This window comes from Aotus nancymaae, unplaced genomic scaffold, assembly GCF_030222135.1.
Source record: "Aotus nancymaae isolate 86718 unplaced genomic scaffold, 86718_ANA_hifiasm-v0.15.2.pri h1tg000002l, whole genome shotgun sequence".
NCBI lineage: Eukaryota > Metazoa > Chordata > Mammalia > Primates > Aotidae > Aotus > Aotus nancymaae.
In genome coordinates this window covers 52,442,663-52,458,328 of record NW_026988413.1, presented here as the reverse complement: position 1 = coordinate 52,458,328, position 15,666 = coordinate 52,442,663, and the positions used below count along the sequence as shown (strand labels likewise).

Genomic DNA, 15,666 nt, shown 5'->3' with positions numbered 1-15,666 from the left:
CTGCTCACATTCACTAGAGAGAAGGTAGGGACCAAAAGGGATAGGGAGGGAAAAGACAACCATGAGAAGGACGGAGGCAGATTTCACAGGTAGACTGATTTCTTCCTTGGGCTCAGGAGTTTTAAAACTCTGCTTGCAAGATTAGGTTCTTGCTTTTACAGTGTAGATGGTAAGAGATTTCCAAGTCTGATTTTACAATGCTCTGGGGTATATGCAATTATTACGATGTGTGCAATTAAAATTCTCAAAGCCAAATTAATTTGAATTCTTTTTCACCAAAAAGGCAGACATTCAAAAGCTTTTTTGTCAGTTATCATCCTAGTCTACCTTTCTGGTTTTTTTTTCTTTTTTTGAGACCGGTCTCACTCTGTCACCCAGACTGGAGTACAGTGGTATGATCACAGCTCACTACAGCCTCCATCTCCTGGGCGCAAGGAGCGATGCTTCCACCTCAGCCCCCTAAGTAGCTTGGGCTACAAGTATGCATAACCCCACCTAGCTAATTTTTACATTTTTTGTAGAGATAGGCTCTCAATATATTGCTCAGGCTGGTCTCAAACTCTTGGGATCAAGGGATCCTCCTACCTCGGCCTCCAAAAGTACTGGGATTATGGGCGTGAGCTACCATGGCTGGCCCCTTTTGAAACATTTGATTCTCCTTGGAATTCACCCTGCCTGGGACATGGCTGCTGTTTTGAGGTGAACTACTGTCTTCCTGGCAGGCTAGTGCTCTTCATCCAGGCCCCCTCTCTGGATCACTAGGAATTCTGTAGTTCTTCCCTAAGCCTTTTTCCCATCCCCGTCCCTCTTCCGAGTCCCGACTCCAAAACCCCTCATGGACTGCTGTCTTCTTGAGGTTTCTCACCCCTGCCTCTAAGAGCTATGGTGAAATGAAATTCCTGGCGGGCAGGCTGGGCTGGCTCCCAGCAGTGATAGGTGAAGGGAAAGCAGAATTTCCCGAGGGGGGATAAACCTATCTGGGCTTCCATGCTCCCATCAGCTCACTTCTCCTGCTGGGCTGGGCTCAGTGTAAGCATGTTACGTGCGTAACAGTGTTTAATCCTCATACCACCTCTCTGAGAAGCATGATTATACCCATTTTCCACACATGAGAAGATTTACACTGAGACAGAGCAGGAGCTAGATAAGGCTGGCTGAGCAGTGAACATCGCTCCCAGCCCGGCTCTGAACCATCACATTCTTCTATGTGAAGCAGGGATTTTATCCTCACGTTTCTGGACACTGGAAGGACCCAAGAGCTTTGGGGTTTGCTCCTTTGGAGGACAGATCAGTGGTGACAGGTCCCGGCTCTGTGGTCCCCTGCCACACAACTCTGGGAGGGGGCCTTGCCCCGCCTGTGCCTAGGCCTCCCTGCCGACCGCCCGGCTTTCTCACGGGGTCTACCACTGATCGGGTGTGTGAGCTCTTCACTCTGCACCTCCCTATACTACCCAGGGTAGAATGTGGTGGTTCTTCCCAGCACAGTGCCATTTATACGCAGACTAGGGCCTTAGCCTCCTTTTTTAGCAAACTGTGTGTATCAGTTCACAGGAAACCACTCTGCAGATGACACTGAACATCTCAACACAGGGCAGTAAGTAAAGCCCCTGATTTGGGAGGTACAGGGGAGAGAACGGAGACAGGTACAAGTCTGCCTTTACATCTTGAGCCATCTCTGCTGAAGGGGGACATGGGGTGGCTGGGGGCGGTGAGGCTTCAAGTCCTTTCTTTGAACCATTTTAAAGTTTTCTTGCATGTTGCCTCCTTTCCCCATAAACCCATGTTCCACATCACCAACTACTACACAGAAAATATTAAATATATAATAAATGTACTAAATTATAGAAAAAATATTAAGGCCCTTTAGTGGCCCTTTTTTCTAGCTTATTCTTTTTTTGTTTTTTAAATCCAGGTACCCATTTTTATCAGCCGGGTTTGGAGGACTGGGATGATGAATGTTAAAACAGCCATGGGGTTTCATTTATTCATCATGTCTTCTTCCTTCCATGGGAGTCAGCACTGAGATGATAAATGCTGGGCTTAGGTCCAGCTTGGGCCACTCACTCCCAAGGTTCATACACAAACAGACCAGCTGGATCAGGGCCCAGCAGGGAGGTGAGGCCTAAACATCCTCGCTGGAGGAGGAACCAATAAAAAGACTAGCAACTTGAACAGTGAATGTGTGTGTGTGTGTGTGTGTGTGTACGTGTGTATGCGTGTGTGTGTCAGAGTGACCTATCCCAGGTGGATGCTGGGAGTGGTGGTAGAAAGTGGGGTGTGATCAGAGAGACAGAGAAATGTGTGATAGCTCAGGTGGGTCTCAAACCACAAGGCTGTCTACACAATCAGCACGATTCCTTCCGGAACACAGGGAGTTAAAGATGAAACAACCCTTGAAACTGAAACCAATTACCCATGGCAATTTATTAAATAACTAAGGTTTCTAGGCCTTATTAAAAGAAATGTTTAGTGTATTTTCTTATCCTCTGACGTTTAGTTCTTCACTTGTCAGCACCTGCTGGCAGCAGCTGGAGTAATCTCACCAATTTTGCCGTATGTGCAAATCAATTTGATTCCCCCCCTCCAAAGATAGAAATCAGTAAAGTGATTAAGTTACAATTAAGGCATGTCATTGAAAGCCCAGACAACATGAAAAGGCTGAGACGGAATCAGCCTGAGGTCACCAGTGATTTCCTTCCACCCAGGTTAAATGGTTCCCCCCTTCATTCTCCTGCCTGCTCTACTGCATGTGATATTGTGGGTGAATCGACAAGCCTCCTCCTACTTCTGAGAAGTCTCTCCTTTTTGGCTTCCATCATGCTTTCCATACACCAAGTTCTCCTCTTGTGTTCTCCTCTTCACTCATGCTGGCCCCCTAACTGTTAATCTGTCTGTCCATCCAACCATCCATCCATCCATCCGTCCGTCCGTCCGTCCGTCTGTCCGTCCATCCATCCAATAGGTGTTTAATGAATGACCCAGTGTGCCATGCACTGGGAAAAATGACAAAGGATATTTATGTCTGGTTTTACAGTTAAAAAATGCTTTTCCATATATTACTTCATTCAATTCATGCTGCAACCATATGAGGGGGCTGTTAGGATCCCCATTTTATATACAGGGAAACAGGCTCTGAGAGGATCTGTGATTTATTTAAAGCAGCACAGCCAGCAGGTGGCAGGGTCTAGACATGAATTCGGGTTTTCATCCCATTAAGAATTCATAATGGTACTCTCCTATATACTGGTCAGGTATAATTTCTCAACTAGCCTCACTGTTTCTAATGAAATGTCATGCTCCAGCGATCATGTATTTACTGAGACTATGCTAGGCTTCAAGGGACTCAAAGACTGAGTCTCCACCCTCAGAGCTTGTGGCTGAGCTGGGAAGGCAGGTGTTAAACACATATGTTCACACAAGAAATACTTGTTTTCAGCATATGAGGGCGAGCAAATCCAGTTGTGAAAATGAGGGGAGTCTTCCAGAAGGAAGTCATCATTAAGATGCAGTCTGAGGGAAGAGTTGGAGTTAGCTTTGAAAAGAGAGGATGAAGGAAAATCACATGTAGAGATGGAAAAGCATGTATGTGCAAGAGCCCTGTGGCAGAAAGACCCAATGTGCTGAAATTTCGAAGGCCAGCTTGACTGGAACATAGGCAATGAAAGGCAGCCTGGCACAGGATGTGGCCCAGACCACACAAGACTTGGTAGCCATGATAACGATTTTTACTTTTAGCTTAAGAGCAATGGGAAGCCACAAGGCAAGAGAATGACATGATGAACTCTGATTTTGATCCTGACTTCTGCGTGCAGAATGGATTGTAGAGGAGCAAGAGTGGAAGCAGGAACAGCTGGAAGGCTTTTGCAGTTGTCCAGGTGGGAACTGATGGCAGCTCAGACCAGCGTTGTGGTGGTGAAAATGAAGAGAAGAACCCCACAGGTACCCCCTGTTCTGCTCAAGCCCATTTTCTTACTAGATCCTGACACCAGAGTGTGCTCACGAATTTGCAGTGAATGGAAGCTTGTCCACACTTCAGGGCTCTGCTGGAGTCTCCTCTTCCAGGAAGCCTTCTCCAGACAATGCCAGTCCTCTGAGATCTTTCAGAAGTTGTACGTCTCTTCTGCGTTTCCCATTCTCACACCTGATGCTTCTCTATGGCCTGGCTGCTCGCGGGTCCACTCCTGGAGATGCCTTCATTTCTCTTGTTGTCTTGCTTTCTCCCTTTGGAAAGTAAATGCTTTGTTGGCATTTGCTGAATGGTATCAACACGGCTCCTTTGGAAATTATATTTGTAAATGATTACTCATGCCAATTGCCATTTTTCCCCCTAAATTAAACACTCGTTGCTTAAATGTGTCTTCATGATCTTGTTCTATCAAAATGTATGTCCCAATTTCTCCATTACTTCCTCTAAACTCTTTTCCATATTTCTCCTAGTAGAAAGCAGTTTCAGGGGGAATGGAGTGGGGGTGGGGTGGGGGCAAGAGTGCAATTAAACAAGGGCTGTCTGACCAGAATTTCTATACCTTTTTAAAGGGGTATTTGATTAATCCTTTTCATGGCCACCATTATTCATGCCTTGATAGAATCTCATTTTATAGCTCTTAATACAGGGACCCAATTTATCCACATCACATTGTATTCTAATACTTGTCATCCAAGTTATTAGCTATCTCCTTCTCAGTGTAAAATCATCAGTAAGTTTGATTAGCTTATTCCCTGGGGATGATAGGGGAGATAAGAACAGACACAGTACAATATGACCCCAATGGCTCTGCATTCTCAAAAGAAGACTGCTACATGGAATCCATTTATGGAGCCAGGGTGGCCAAAACAAACATCCACCCATGGGAGGAACTCCGAGCAACCTAGGAGCTGTAGCAGCCACGAAGGGCTGACTGCTGTCATTATTGGCAGGACTGAGTTATCATCCTAAGCGGGATTTTAATAAAAAAAAAATAGTGGGGTTTCTCCACCCCCTGCTTAACACCCCCTCCTGCTTAACACCCCCTCCCAATGCCTTTCCTGAGAATCACAGCCCAGAAGCTTCTCTTTATTCCTTGACATCCCTTCTGCCTTCATTCCCTGTTCTTTTCCTACCAGGCACCTGGCAGGGCGGACTACCGAGAAGGAGATGCATAGTGCTGTGTACTGCTCTTTTTCCAGCAGAGGCTTGGGTCTAAGCCTCCAGCCCTGCCTTTCTCTTCTCTGGAACCAAATCTGAGTCTTGGGACTCATAGGTGGTTTTGCATTTTTTTTTTTTTTTTTTTTTTTTTGAGATGGAGTTTCGCTCTCGTTACCCAGGCTGGAGTGGAGTGCAATGGCGCGATCTCGGCTCACCGCAACCTCCGCCTCCTGGGTTCAGGCAATTCTCCTGCCTCAGCCTCCTGAGTAGCTGGGATTACAGGCACGCGCCACCATGCCCAGCTAATTTTTTTTTGTATTAGTAGAGACGGGGTTTCACAATGTTGACCAGGATGGTCTCGATCTCTTGACCTCATGATCCACCCGCCTCGGCCTCCCAAAGTGCTGGGATTACAGGCTTGAGCCACCGCGCCCTGCCGGTGGTTTTGCTTTTGTAAGCAAAGTCACCCTTTAGCTTGAAAGAGAGAAGGGGCCTGCACAACCCCTATAGGATGGTAGGCTTCAAGCCCACGGAGAATTTCCAATGCCCCTTCCTCTACCCAACCACCTTTCTTCTGCTGAATCAGGCTGCACCCCTATGGCCCCAATGGCTGCAGCCCTCCTCATCTTTACTCCAAAGGCCCTGTCAATTATTCTGGTGCTTTCTGAGCCTAGCAAGAGTCTCACTCTGGTAACACTCTTCCCTTCCAAAGGTGGAGCCCAATTCCCTTCCTGTAGTGTGTGGGCTGGACTTAGAGACTCATTTCTATAACAGAATAAAGTGGATGTGACAGTGTGTCCCTTCTAAGACTAGGCCATAAAAGTCATTTTGAATTTCCCCCTCCCTCTCTTGGGTTGTTGGCTCTCAAGGAAGTCAACTGCTATGCTGTGAACAGGGCTGTGGACAGGCCTAAGGTACTGGGTGCCAGGAACTGAGGCCTCCAGCCAACAGCCATGTGAGGGAGTCATCTTAGAAGTGGGCCCTCCAACTCCAGTTAAGCCTTCAGATGAAAGCTTGACTGCAGCCTCATAAGAGACTCTGAGCGGAACCACACAGCTAAGCCGCTCCCAGATCCCTGGCCCTGTGCAAGACAACACAGATTTGTTGTTCTAAGCTGCTTAAATGTTGGAGTCATTTGTTACGCAGCAACAGGTTACTAACACACTCTTCCTACTTTAGGGTAAGGCACTTTTCTTCTTCCCTTCAATTCCCTTCTTAGGTTCCTTTTTCGTATCTTCTCTCTGTTGAGGATGTCTAGTATCCCCGTTGTACCCTCCACTGACCCGTCCCTCTGTGTCCACTCAGTCCTCACAGTCTCAAGGACTCTTTCCTGAGAAGGGGTTATGGAGGAGGGAGGAGCTCCCTCACACCTGGGTTTACAATTCCACTCTTGCCTGCCATCCAGAGTGACATCTGGCATTAGGAGAATGACTTTTTGCAGGGGGCAGCCTTCCTCTGGCCATGCTGCCTCTTGTTTATAAACCTGGGGACATAATGACTTCAGCCAGGCCCACAGCCAGCATGAGAAGACTTTGCAAATATCGTGTTCCTCTTTGTATCATATGCTCATCTCCCGTGCCCTTTTTGCTCTCTGCAATTTCTGCAAAAGGTCATGTTTCATTTCAGCTTTGGAGTTAAGTACATGTGACACTAGGTGGGGATTCCAAAACTGGATGAAGATGCAATCTGGCTTAAATGCTGTAAGGTGGGCCACTGTATTTCACCCCAACCAGCTGTGACCTGCCAGCATAGACATCATGATGCAGGAGGTGGCAATCTGATAGTCATTTCTTTTATAATTATACAAGGGGCAAAATGTAGCTTTCTTTTTGTTTGTTTGAGATGGAGTCTCGCTCTGTCACCCAGGCTGGAATGTAATGGCACATTCTCGGCTTACTGCAAATTCCACCTCCCAGGTTCAAGTGATTCTCCTCCCCAGTCTCCCAAGGAGCTGCGATTACAGGCGCCCGCCATCACCCCAGCTAATTTTTATATTTTTAGTAGAGATGGGGTTTCATCATGTTGGCCAGGCTGGTCTTGAACTCCTGACCTTAGGTGATCCACCCACCTTGGCTTCCCAAAGTGCTGGGTTTACAGGCATGAGCCACTGCACCTGGCCATAGTTTTTAACTGAAAACAAACAAAAATCCAGGTAGCTTTTCCATCTGATCAAATCCTAGTAATTTTTATGAAATTCATGTCAGTTCAATGGGGCAAAGTCAGACAGAGGTAGAGGTCAATTTCCTAGAAGGCTTGGCAAAGGATAAAAAAATGGACCTAAGCAGTGGAGTAGACCCCAAAGTAGTGGGTTCTCCAAGTATGGTCCCAGGGCCAACAGCATCAGCATCATCTGGGGACCTGCTAGAAATGCACATTCTGGGGCCCCAAACCAGACTGACTGAATCAGAAACTCAGGGTGGGGGAGCCGCAATTGATTTTAACAGCCTTCCACGGGGTTCTGACACATGACTACACGTTGTGTATCACTGACTTAAAGGATTAAATATCGAAATCATTCATTCATTCATAAGATATTGATCAAATACCCACTATTTGTCAGACATGGTGAACTCTGGGGCAAGGTGGAGGAATGATAGGGAATGTCTTCTTCAAGATGTTCACAATACTCCTTTCCCCTGCTTTATTACAAAGCTTGAAAAGAATGCAGGAATCTGAAGATATAATCCAAAGAATGGAATTATTCTTTATATGATAATTTTTCAATGGACAAGAGGCACATCAAATTTTTTTTTTCCAGGAATGATCATACTCTCAAAATAGTAACCTTTCTAAAGTAAGTAAATGTGTGGGTTTAATATATCATGTACAGCTGGCTCAGGCTTTTAGACTTAAAAAAAAATTATGAGATTCCACCATGAATGAAATGCAGGATTATTTCAAAGATTCACTTAGGTATGTGTCTGTCTTAATGAACAAACTATTCAGTGTTACCATCTTCCTTGAAGTAGGAGTTCTTGCCACCTTCTCTTAAAATAAGTCTAGGCTGGGCATGGTAGCTCACACCTGTAATCCCAGCACTTAGGGAGGCTGAGGCAGGTGGATCACTTGAGGTCAGGAGTTTGAGGCCAGCCTGGCCACCATGGTGAAAACTCTTGTCTACTAAAAATACAAAAATTAGTCGGGCATGGTGGTGCATATCTGTAATCCCAGCTACTTGGGAGGCTGAGGCACAAGAATTGCTTGAACCCTCAAGGCAGAGGTTGCAGTGAGCCGAGATGGCAGCACTGCACTCCAGCCTAGGCCAGAGTGAGACTCTGTCTCAAAAAAATAAAGAAGCCTAATAAGTCATAACAGCTCATATGTATTGTGTTCCGGGCATGGGATATCTCTTGTATTCATTAACTCATTTGATCCCTCCCTAATCCTACAAAGTAGATGCTGATCCTACAAAGTACATGTAGCAAACACATACAGTCTGTAGACGAACAGAGTCTCAAAGCAGCAGAAACAGGAACCCAGACTCATCTCTTAACCCCAGGCAAATTATCCTCCTGTGCTGTCTCTCATCCCCCTTGGGTCATTTTGCTGCTCATTAAAACTACTGATTAATTGGGAAAACATAAAAGGAAATACTACTCTCCCCTAAAAGGTTTCTAGTATGAAATCCCTGGCTAAAGCTTAAACTGTGGGATTTATTTTGAAATTTTAAAGTTCATGCTAGATTTATCCTTCAATACCATAGATAATGAAGAGGCAGCTATACACTTCTTATGGTCACCAGCATTAGTAGCCTGCGTAAGAATCTGGTCCATGCTCAACAGCTCCTGCTTGGAGAAGATGCTCCAAATTCTCTCCTTTCTAAGGGTGTCTCAAAGATGCTCATGGACTCACTGTAATACTAGCAGGGCAGATGACTTTCCTGTGTTTGGGATGAACTTGAACTGATCCAGCCAAGCCCAGGACCTTCTGACCAAGGATGCCTAGTTAATCTGGCAGCTGTGTGGATGAAGAATGTGACCTATGCCCACAGAAATCAAAGCAGTCTGGCCAGATTAGAAACACACTCAACCCTTTGGCATAGACAGGAGGTGTGCCCTTGTGAGCTGAGCTAATTCGCCACACAGGCTCATCCTTCATTTACAAAAGAGTCACAGGTCAACCATATTTTGGCAACTAGATCAGGAGGCCTCTTCTGCCTGTTGCATCCTTGGGAATAACCTGGTGATTTTACTTATATGTAAGCAACAAATCTAAAGTCCACATGGGCTGTGTAGAAAACCCTGCAGATATCTCTCAAGCCACATATAGGTGCATGCAACTCGAGGGGAACTTGAAATGTATGCACCTTTCTCATTGACTTTCTGTAATCAAGTCTTTTTAGACTTGTTTTCTGTTTTTAACTCAGGGATGCTTGTTGGCTTTTGCTGAGACATTGATTTGATTAGTAGCATTCTGTGGAAATACAGACATGAGATGCTGAGCTCACAAATGTATGATTCACTTCAGGATTTTGAAATGAGAAATGCACCTATCAATGACATAGAAGCTCGGAGATTCTGAGAAAGCATTTCATGCATATAAATGGGACAGGCGATGAAAAAAATATGCTTATGGCTACAATCCTGAAGTCAGGGACCACCCCACTGTGCTCTCCACCCTTGTGAAGCGATGGCTCCATGAGAAACTGCTGGGATTAGACGATCCTGCGTGTGGACACCCATATGCCGCCTCATTTATCTACCTGTGACAGGGACAGTGTTGGAAGAGAATCAAAAGATGACAAATTACTTCTGGTTTTAAAGGAGCTGTTCAGGCTGGGTGTACGCCCAGGGGGAACCAGGTTCCGTGCCAGGAGCCATCACTTCATCCCATTCTAAGGCCACATTTTGGCAAACACCAACCAGCAGATGACTGCTGTCTCCTTTCACCAGTGGATTCAGACACTTGCTCTGAAAGCCTGAAATCCAGTCTTTCTGAAGATGTGTGCAGCAGAGAGCTGATCTGCCCACACACTGCAGTGAGACAGGACGGCAGGCAGGAAGCAAGAGTTCCAGATGACAAGGATTTTTCCCATGTTGAGGCAGACAGATAACAGGGGAATGATTCTGCAGCAGAATGACTGCAGAGTAGAGAAAGTATAGTATCAGTAATTGACCCTAGGAAGGAGTGACATAAGTGAGATAAGTGGACAAAAATTTCTAGGATGCTGGCCACTGGAATCTGCTTTTGGGGACACAGAAGCCCCCAAGATTCCAACTTCAGTCGGGGTAGGAGGGAGGCCCACTGGGAGTTTCAAGAGGGTCCGCCTGAGCAAAACCTAGCCCCTCATAGGTCCCCTATGCTCACCAGCCAGTGGTCCAGCCAAGGCCATGTATCCATCCAGCTATGAGCCTTGCTGCTTATCTCCCGCCATGCGTCCTCTCTGAGAATGACTATGTAATTCATGGCCAACCCACCCAGTCCTCTGGAGGTGAGCTTTCCTCAGCCAGTCCAGCTTGTGTTTCTTCTTTGCCACGTGCTGAAGTTCACAAGGCCAGAGAAGTGCCTTGCTGTGTTTAAGTACATAGATGCCTGGTGTTCTCCTACATGTTGCTGTCCTATTCACTTATGTTACCCTCCTGACAACCTCTGAGACAGGTACTATTATTACCCCCATTCTGAGGATGATGAAATCAAGGCAGGGAGAGAAGAGGATTGGCTGAAGGTCACGCAGTGAGTGAGTAGCAGAGCCAAGGTCAAGCCCAGATGGCTCGGCTCTGGGGTCTGGCTCTTTCAGAACCCCTCTGCTGCCTGATAGAAGGCTCCCTAAGGCTCCTTGAAACCCAGCGGCTGCAGCCCCCGTGGGCACTGGCTTACTCAGGCCTTCCTCCTTCTCCAGCCCACCCCTCTGGAATTCGGCTGGTACCCAGGGCTGGAGGGCAGAGCTGCAGCGTGAAAAGACAGAGGCTCATCGCCAAGCCCCTTATTTGTTTCTAAATTCAGGCCAGATGTCCAAATGTTTGTTTTGTGCTTGTTTGTTCTGAGCATTCCATTGTGATGCCCAAGACAGCTTCATAGATGGTCTCTCTGTTCTCCTTAGTGAGCACCTGGCCCCCTCTCCTCACACCTCTCGTCTCTAGGAACACTCTTCCTGCCACCAACTGATGTTCCCTGCCTAACCTCATTACGCATTTCAGCTAAAAATGCCTATTTTCCATGTGGCACTGAGTATAATTATAGCACAAGTTACATGCTAAGGTATTTTCAAATGTATCATTTCTAATAATAACCTTGGTGTATAACTGCCATACCCATTCCACAGATGGGCAAATGGAGGTAGGTGGTCACAGCAAGGTTGCAAGGGAGTCCCAAGTTGCCAGGTCACTTGAGCCATTTGCATCTCTCTCCAGATGGCTTCCTCTCAACTTCCTATCCAACAATCTTATCTGTGGCCTGGGAATGAGAGGCGTTAACAGGATCAAGTTAACCTCAAGTTATCCGTGCCTATACTCCAGCTCTCAGAATACTAATAAGCAACTCTAAGCTCTGGTGGCAAGGACATCAATGCTTAGCTTTCAGCCAAAACCCATTCTCATGAGTAGGTTTACATGCATGTTCTCTTATTACCCATTGTAACTAATCAAAATGCTGAAGGGATTTATTCTCAGAGTCTGCTGAAATGAGCATCACTTTTGCTCTGATAGAATCTTCTGGCTAGGAAATGAAAGGGAAGACCAGAACCTACAAGAAGGTGAATCACCTTCCTTCAGAGTCCAAATCCTATGACTGGTTTTCAAATAGGTATTGCAGAAAGCTTGGGCCCTGTGTAAGGAAGATACGAGATAGCTAGAGGATGTATTCATTGCATGTAAATTTAGAATTAGAAACTGTAAATGTTGGAAGTTTCATAAAAGTAAATTTGCCTGCTGTAGTGGGTGAATTTTTTTTTTTTTTTTGCTGCTTTGTGATGTTTTTCCCCCTCTGGGGTCTCTGTCCATGGAAGATGCAGTGTGGGGAGTCAGGAATCCTGACATCTAGTCCCAGCTCTGCCCTTATCACTTGGATGGCCCCAGGTAAATCACTACATTTCTTTGAGCTTCCAAATCTGTGAAACCAGTATCTGCCAGTGTACCTTACTGAGCTGTTATGAAAATCAAAATGAGTAAGCTGCAAGAGCGCTCCGGAAACAGCAAGATGCTGTAGAAATGGAAGGTATTTCTACAGGTATATGATCGAGCTCAAAAGGTGGTAGTGCTTTCAGAGGAATCATCTTCCAGAGATAATGCTGAGAAGCAGCTTTTGGGAGCGTGACCATGGAAGCGTGGCCGTGTCAGTCTATCTCACGGTATTCAAAAACAGGTGACGGCACACTCTTTGGTGAGTTTGCCATCTCTACTCATGTTCGTGCTTGACTCTCTCTTATCCCACCACTCAGGCAATGCTTGGCACATAGTGGGTACTCAGAAATGTGAGATAAAGAATGCCAGCTTAAGTTTTTTAGTCCCTCGGGCACGGCAAATTTGTTGGTGGGATGGAATGGGGGTGAAGAGGGGAAATTTCTGGAAGCCTGAGTGTAGGGTGACCAGCTGACCCAGGCCTAAGGGATTTCCCAAGACAAGATAGTCATTCTACCTGCATGTCCTATTTGAATATCCACTGTGCTTCCTCCACGCCAGCAGGGAATACAGTATCTGAAGAGAAAACTGGTAGAAGGCATGTGTGCCTCTGAGTTCCTGAAGGGTGGATCCCTAGGGATTTACAGCCTGGGCATTTTCTTTTACCTTTTTGACTCCCTTAGTTTTAATGGGTGACATCATCTTTTTACAATCAGGAACCTGATAGAATCATGCCCCTTCTGTTTTTCCTACATCAGATTATCACCTCTGAGTTATTTTCCTGATCCCTGCTCGTGGCTTTCTGCCACCAGCTGAATCTTCACCCTAACAGCTCGTGGCATTCGGTGTAAAACTGCAGCCTTTAGCAGGACTTGCACTTGGAATTGTTACAAGTGCTTTGTGCAGACTTCACCAGAAACACGTGTACTGCAGACCTGCTGCCTGGATCAAGAGCTGACTGGTGCACATAGCAGGGAGATCACATTTTGGGCCAGTGAGGCGATGTGATTAGTTGGGGATTTCCCCTTTAAAAACTTACAGCAAAAGCCTGCCTGAGACAATTCAATATTCATAAATGGAAAGCATAGATGGCGTTTCTGCTCTGCCAAGAGCAATAGCTATTTATCACGGCAAATGACTGAAATAGTTGTACGTACAATGCTTTACTCAGTGCTGTAAATTACGGTATACAGAAGATTAAGCTTAAGCCTAATGCTACCCTTGAGCTTCAACAGCTGAGTCCTATAAATGGATACCCGTTAAGAGAGAGAATCTTTTTCCTGGTTACTACTTAGGAGTGTATCTCTATTAAAAGCTTGTCTTAAACATAAATTACCCGGAAGCCTGCCCCTAACCCGAGGCAGACTTTTCCTCAGGGCATTGACTCACATCTAAATGGTGCAGTGACAGGCCTGAGACTAGAAGTGTGTGCTGTGCTGACCTCAAGAGGAACAGCAGAGGAATTGGGGGTCAAAGTGGAGGGACTTCACAGAGCACTGAATGACTACTCACTCTGCCCGGTCTTAAAGAGACCTTCAGAATTAAAATCATCCTGCCAGGTGCAGTGGCTCATGCCTGTAATCCCAGCTCTTTGGGAGGCTGAGGTGGGCAGATCACAAGGTCAGGAGTTCAAGACCAGACTGGCCAACATGGTGAAACCCCGTCTCTATGTAAAATACAAAAACTTAGCTGGTGGCATGCGCCTGTAGTCCCAGCTACTTAGGAGGCTGAGGCAGGAGAATTGCTTGATCTTAGCAGGAGGAGGTTGCAGTGAGCTGAGATCGTGCCACTGCACTCCAGCCTGGGTGATACAGTGAGACTCCATCGCAAAAAAAAAAAAAAAAAAAAAAAAGAATTAAAATAATCCTGAACCCCAACCCCTTCAAAGAGAAAGTTTCTTCTAGTATCTGATATTCTGTAAGTATCAAGGAACCCTGACCTAGAGCTGATACTTCAAATTTCCTGGCTAAATTTTATTCACCAAGCATGTGCTTCTCAAAGTGGGATCTGTGGACCAGAAGCACCAGCATCACCAAGGATCATGTTAAAAATGCAGACCTTCTGAACTGAATCAGAATCTGCATTTTAACAAGATATTTTGGAAGATGTGTATGCACAGTCAAGTTTGAGAACTGAAGGACAGGGAAGCAGGTGTTGAGCAGGGAGGAGAAGCTCCCTGATGTTCTCACTGAAAATTATGACAAATGACAAATCTGACATATGAAAACAGGTCCTAGTAGTGGATCATAGGATTCTGAGTTCCCCTTTGTCCAATCCTACTTCAGAACACTTTGGGAACTTGAGAGACAGATTATGAGCTGTGAATGAAGTATCACTCTGAACTTGAGATGTGCTTGGAAGCACCTCAGGGTGTAAAGCAGCGAATCAGCAAAAAGTTCGTGCTTTATAAATTAATCAGGGTGCCTCTAATCCCCTATGAATTAGCAGGCTGAGAAGCAGGCTAGAAGCACTGCCAGTGTTTTGGGCCATGATTTCAATTCTTTATTGTAATTACCAGTTGACTGTAAGTGGGTAGAATATGCAAAGATCTTTGTGTTATTTGAGAAAATAGAGATGTTGGATAACTTTAGTCTTCAAAAACTAAAGTTCTGTATGTATGTAAAAAAAAAATGGCAATTATTAAATACATAGATTTTAGAAATAAAATCTATTGTGACCAAGATAGCAGAGGGAAAAATGGGACAGGGTAAGGAAAATTGTATTTATCTAATGGAAGGCAGGAAAGGGAACAAAGCAGCAAGGTAAACAAATACAAATTAGAAGTTAGAGATAAGTCCAAATATATAAAGTAATTACAATAATTGTAAATGGATAAAACTCGTCTATTAAAAGACACTATCAGATTGGACTTTTTAAAAAGCCAGCTATATACTGCTTACAAGAGAGACACCTAAAACAAAATGACACAGAAAAGTTGAAAATAAAAGACTGGAAAGAAATAAATGAGGCAAATACATATTGACCCAAAGAAAATTGAATAGCAATGTTAATCAGATAAAACAGAACCTAAGGCAAAAGCATTAATAGGCACAAAGACACCATTACTAAAAAGACATCACAATTACACTTACATGTACCTAACAGGACAGCCTTAAAATTGTAAAGCAAAAGCTGTTAGAGTTACAGGAGAGACCGGCACACTTACAAGTATCACAGAAGACTTAAAACTCTCTTCTCAGAAATTACAGAGCAAGCAGACAAAAAATGGCAAGAATAGACAAGACTTAAACAAAATAAACAATATATGGAACCCTGCACACAAAAGAGAGATTAAACAAATTTTCTAATCATACAGGACCTAAATTACAAAATATACAATAAATATATGGAACACTGCACGCAAGAGAGATTATGTGCATTTTTCAATCACATGTGAGACATTTACAAAAGTGGATCACACATGCTAGCTAGTCACAAAGGAAGTGATCGTGAATTATGAAGTGGATAACCTATAAGTAACATTCT

The 15,666-nt window shown here is 45.0% G+C and overlaps 1 protein-coding gene across 11 annotated transcripts in view; it reads right to left on the bottom strand.

Annotated features, from left to right (window-relative positions):
* ATXN7L1 (ataxin 7 like 1) overlaps positions 1 to 15,666 on the bottom strand; it is a 266,971-nt gene that overhangs the window by 146,923 nt on the left and 104,382 nt on the right. Inside the window, exon 4 of one of the 11 annotated variants that reach the window (XM_012456265.2) lies at positions 2,128 to 4,221. The exons of the other annotated variants lie outside the window; for them this stretch is intronic. Coding sequence (XP_012311688.1) covers positions 4,136 to 4,221 — 86 coding nt within the window. The 3' untranslated portion in view covers positions 2,128 to 4,135. Of the gene's footprint in view, positions 1 to 2,127; positions 4,222 to 15,666 lie in introns of those variants that run through there. 11 annotated transcript variants of the gene reach the window in all.